The sequence below is a fragment of the Toxorhynchites rutilus genome, chromosome 1, assembly GCF_029784135.1.
Source record: "Toxorhynchites rutilus septentrionalis strain SRP chromosome 1, ASM2978413v1, whole genome shotgun sequence".
In the NCBI taxonomy this organism is placed as follows: domain Eukaryota; kingdom Metazoa; phylum Arthropoda; class Insecta; order Diptera; family Culicidae; genus Toxorhynchites; species Toxorhynchites rutilus.
Window position 1 is genome coordinate 56,597,566 of NC_073744.1, and position 5,585 is coordinate 56,603,150.

The 5,585-nt window shown below is 45.2% G+C and overlaps 1 protein-coding gene across 1 annotated transcript; it reads left to right on the top strand.

Moving 5' to 3' along the window:
* The first annotated feature begins 219 nt into the window (after positions 1-219).
* On the top strand, positions 220-5,306 carry LOC129762053 (centrosomal and chromosomal factor). The gene has a single exon (XM_055760033.1). The coding sequence runs from the start codon at positions 1,493-1,495 to the stop codon at positions 3,173-3,175; it is 1,683 nt and encodes a 560-aa protein (XP_055616008.1). The 5' UTR covers positions 220-1,492; the 3' UTR covers positions 3,176-5,306.
* The last annotated feature ends 279 nt before the right edge of the window (positions 5,307-5,585 follow it).

Below are 5,585 nucleotides of genomic sequence, written 5' to 3' on the forward strand. Positions count from 1 at the left end.
AATATAAAATCTACAAAAACAGTGTGATTTGTCGGTACGAAGTATCCGCCCAGTGCGTGCACAAAAGAGGATATTCTGCAAGCACTGGGTGAACCAACACATCGACAAACGAAGTTCGGGAGAACGAGTGTGTGAAAGAGTGTTGGGAGCAAAAAGAGACTGTCGTTGTGCGCATTCGTGCATACTGGAACCCCGGAATTGTGCTGCCCGTGCGCTTCGAACGGCATTCAATCGTCAGTCGAGGCTTAACGCCCGAAGAAGAAACATACATTCAAGGAAAGGAATCCCGCGTAGAGCTCTAACAGCTTAACAAAAGAGAGAAAAAAAACTACAACCCATCCCCATTCAGTAAGAAGGGTCGGGCTGGAAAGAGACGAAACATCGTGTGTGCGAGAGTGAGAACCGATCGGGAAGTAACAAGAAGAAGAAGCCAAAGCAGCAGACGAGGACAGTAACAGAGATTTCAGTGTTATTCAATCCGGGAAGAGGCAAAGCAGTCTCGCGCAAGTAAGAAAAAGATCGTGAACCGAGAAGAACGAACGTACGGTCGGACGGCGGCCATTCGACGAGAGTTGGCTCCGATATCGCCAAACGGGAACACGGGCACTATAGCTGAGGAGCAGCCGCGGCTCTAGCGCGTGTGAGTGTTGGGCAAGACGAGAAGAAAATCGATATTATGTGAATGTGTCAAAATCAGGTCACTGTGGATTTAAAGCTGCAGCAAGCATCCCGTGCCTAAGTGGAAAGGAGCCTGGGTGGCTGATTAGTCTTTAAGGCACAAGGCAATCAGTGTTCCGGCGAAAAGATTGTGGGTTTCTAAAGTGCAGCAGCAAGTGATCGCAAGCAAGAGAATCGTGTTTATGTTTATTGGGCGATTCGCAACATTTTTGGGAAAATAAAAACGGGCAAAAATTTTCCGTTTTTGCTACCCTCCCGATATAGTGAAGACTGAGCTGTGTAGAACGAGAAGCATCGCAGAACAGGAGATTTAATAGCAGCAGCCGGAGTCTCAGTTCTACGAGGCCAACGTTCGAACTATCAGCACCACTTTATTTCACGAAGACTGAGTTTTAGCAGCCAACTTTGCCGACTCACGCAAAAGTTCGCTGCCGCAGAAGCCGCAGACCACAGAGCGCAGTGGTTTGGAATTTGTTGGATTAATGTTCCTGATAAGTGTAAACTAGTGATTATAAAGAAAAGGAAGAATCTAAAAAAAGGCACCATAAATGCTAGTGTTTGGAACATAAAGTTGAAGCATATCGATTGGATTCGAAGCAAAAGTCATATTGTTGAAATTCGGTGCCAAATGTGTGGTTAATTGGAGTGTGTGCTCACAAGCAGCTGATATTCCAATGAAAAGTGGTTGAGGTGTGTAAAGTAAAGTGTCATTCACCCGTGAAGAGTGGTTTGAATACCACATCGGGGCTTAACGTTGGAGTGGAATAAAATCAATACTACCAACGCCGTGAGCAGCAGTAGCAGTAGCAGCAGGATGGCAATGGCAGCGTGTTATCCAAACTACGACCTTTCGTCGTCGTCGGGAATGTCGCAGCACCAGCAGCAGGCTCAGTTGCATCACATGCCGGTGTCGTCGCGGCTCTCCAGCGCTACGCCGATGGCCCAGAAGGACTACAGCATTCCCCTGCACGTGGACTGCAGTGTGGAGTACGAGTTACCAAATCAGGCGAAGCCCCCGGTGGGGGCTCGAGTGGAACCGCTGCTGATGATACACCCGTGCTATTTCCGCAAGATGGAAAGCCAGCGGCGGAGTCCATTCGTAAACAATATGCCAAATTCATCTCGTAGTTCTAATTCACTTGTTGCCAATGTTGTTGATTCGTCGTCATTGAGTCGACGTAGCTCAAAATCTAGTTCCCAACAGGCACAACAACAACAGCAACAACAACAGCACGTTGTGGTGTCTAGTCATCAAAACAGCAGTATGCACCATCACCAGAATCTGCAGCAGCAGATCGATGAGTACGTACAGCGCCAAATGGCGCAGCGATCCCAACAAGCTCACTACCCTGTTGGGACGAACAGTCAGCAACAGCAGCAGCAGTCACAGCATGTTCAATCTCAACATCATCGCCATCATACCCATCAGCCACAGCCTCAGCAGCAGCAGCTTCATCAACAGCAGCAACAGTCACATTTAACCAGTCAGCAGCAAACCACAAATCAATACAACTTACAAAGTCATCAGCAGCAGCAGCAACAGCAACTAGCAAATACCTCAGACTGGAGCCGTTATATGGGCCCCGACGGGGTTGTCCGGAGCTACGGAAAAGTCAACCTAGCCAATCAAACTGCCTACAGCAACAGCAACAGCAGCAGCAGCAAGTCAAAAGCCATTAAGCGTAGTAATACGGGTATGCCTCAGATGGCGCACGCAAATGCCGCCGGCACTGGCCAGCAGCAACAGAATCTGATGCCTGCTAGCTGCGCTGCGTTCAACAGCGGCGGCAGTTTGGAGGGTGGCTTACCATCCGCTCCCCGATGGGATATCGAAAAGACTTCAATGGCCGCAGTGCCTCGTGATTTCCAGGCTGGGCCTGAATCGTTACCGATCAAAGCGAACGCTAGTCTACTGGCGGGTGGCAACACTTCGCAAACTACCGGCAGTAACAACAACTATCAACCGTCGGCAACGATGTATCGCAACCCGTCGGTTGTTGGCAAACGCGACGCTATGCTTTCTGGAGGCTGTGGTGTATATAGTAATAGTAGTAACAACAACAATAACAATAATACTACCAACAATAATAGCACGGAACTTGGACTGACTGCCAGCGGACTGTGGGACCCGGCGGCACTGCTGGAAAAAAGTCCAATGGCCGCGATACCCCGCGATTACCAAGCTGGGCCGGAGCATTTGGCGTGCAGCAAGATGGGCGCCGCTGGAAGTGGCATGTTGACTTCCGGTCACTCGCTAATGCGTACCACGGCCATCAACAATAACCATCACAGCAACTCCAACAACAACAGCAGCAGTGGCGGCGGCGGCGTTTATCCGTCAGACAAGGGTCTTTTCGTGGGCAAATATAGGCAACATCAGCGGCCGTCCCATCGGCTGCATCCGTACATGATGACCAGCTCGATGGGTGGCTCGTTTCCGCCGCTGATGACTCCAGCATTCCCGCAGATGCAGCAAGTGTCGTGCTACAATGTGTGATTTTAATGCGCAGAGCAAAGAGAGAATCGACCCCGATGAAAAAAAAAGAAATGATGAAAGTTAATGTGAAGCAGAAGTAATAATTTATTAATGATTAATCATTGCTATAATCTCTTTGTTTGTGTCTTATAATGACGAAGAACATGAAGGCAAAATGTATAAAAAGTATAATCGAGCAACTTTTTTCGTTGCATTTAAATGTGATAGTAGTATTACTCCAAGCAACTTCGAAAGATAGTAAAGAAAATAATAATTACAAAATAGGATACAAGTTAAGAAAAAAAATATCGCTATATATATAAAAAATATGTGTTCCAAAGAAAGTCATGCGAAACATAGTGAATGCAAGAATACACAGCAAAACAAATGTTTAGAACTGCCGCCGGAAGTTATGAACGGAGCCGATGAAAACTGCAGCAGCGAAGAAAGAAGAAAAAGTTTGAAAAATCCAGAATCGCAGAAAAAATTGAAGTTTACCGTGTGATGCTCATCAGTCCGCAAAAAAAAAAAGTACGGAAAACAAAAGCTAAAAATATGAAGTTCGTCCGGAGGCTATCGTGTAAAAATGACAAGTAGGAAAGTTTGGAGCCACCGCCAGCATGGATTACCGTCAACATTCCCCCGACTGTCCCAGTGACTAATGCGTTGAAGTCTGTGTGTGTACTCGGCGCAGCATCCGGGAGAAGCAGCTTCGCTTCCCTCATCAATATTCATCAGCATCCTCAGCAGCAGTTCCTTTTTTTAATGGTTGACGCGAAATCCGGGGGTGTTTCTCGAGAGCTCCGACTTCACCGAGCAGCATAAACGAGGATGTCCGCGCGCTTTCACCGAGGCGCCAGCCCCATCGAGGACCGACAGTTGTTTCTGCCAACTTTTCCAAGTGCTTTCACGGATTAATTGGATTATAAAAACAGTTATTCTCCTGCCAGTACTTCGTTCCGACACTCATCTCCTCGCTAATAACGTACACTCACGGAAGAAACACCCACACACACACACACATACACAGACATACACACACACACACACATTCACATTCACAACCATGCAAAGTAACTCTCATCGATTTGATTGCAAACCGAGGGATTAGGACTGATTTCCAGAGAGTATAGATAAAAGTAACAAATGCAAAGGAAGCTAACGAAAAAAATTAAGAAAAAAAAAACATTAGATACATTCTGCAGAACTTAATGCTTGCTCTCGAACTCTATTGTTACGTTTTTAGTTTCAGTCTATATTTTCTTGTTCATTATAATAGTAGTCGATCATTTTTGTGTTTTTTTTTTTTTAATTTTGTTTTCTATTCCCTTACTGCCACTCGTTTTTCTATTACAGCTGTCTAAATTCCGTTAAATTAAACAAAAGAGTAGCGTCCAAAAACATTATAGATGGAGGCAAAACTTAGAAAAAAATACTATCGTAATTCCTCTCTCGCAGTGAACCTTATCCGTACGAGGGATTCTTTCCCGAATAAGTGTCTATAGGATTTCCTCACGACGACTTAACCATTGATAGGCTCCTAACTATAGAATCTTGCTTTCTCCTGTTGTTTCGCCACACTCCCCCTCACTTCCCTCTCGTTTACCTTTTTGCGTTCTGTACTGGATGGGAAGAGGAATTTATGTTGATGCTTTAATGAAACAAAAACAAACAAAAAAAAGTATAAGAAAAACATAGCGAAACAAAAAACAAAAGTCGTTGGAAAAATATTAAGCAAAAATTGTATTGAAATTAAAAATTATACCAAAAGTAACCGAAACAAAACAAAAAAAAATATTAGTGAGAGGAAGGGCAGATAGAAGGCAAAGAATCGCAAGTTATGTCTTATGTAAACGCCCCCCCCCAAAACCTGTAACGGGGACAGTCGTATCTTTGTTTGTACATATTCTTTAGGAAAAAAAAAAACAATTTAAAACGTGGAAAAAGAGCACACGCACATACTGTAGCTGTGCGTCTTGAACACACAGGCATGGAATAGTCGTGACAGAGAGGGATAACAGAAGAAAAACAAACAGCAAACCAATTGTGTATAAATTATGATAATTTAATTATTTAAAACTGGTTAAAAATGATGGAAAACCACGAAAAAATCAAATGAAAATAATAATCGCTCTTATGCAAAAAGTTGAAATCTGAACAGCTTTCTTACTTCTACCACAGAATGATGATCGACCGGTTTCCGCCCTACACCCCCTCCCCTCCCTTCGCTTCCTCGCCACCATTGTCGTCCTCTCTTGTTGTGTTTGTTTCTCTTCGCCCCGACACCCCGACGGGATGATTTTCCCCCGTCTGCTGCGCTGCGATCTTCCTCCATCCGCTCTCGTTTTCGTTGCTGTGAATGGCGGTGGTACTCGCGACAGGACTAACGATGCTGCTGGATCCGTTCCGATGGCGCATGCGGGGATGAACG

Coding starts and splice junctions, on each gene's coding strand:
- LOC129762053 (XM_055760033.1), top strand. CDS start 1,493: ATGGCAATGGCAGCGTGTTATCCAAACTACGACCTTTCGTCGTCGTCG.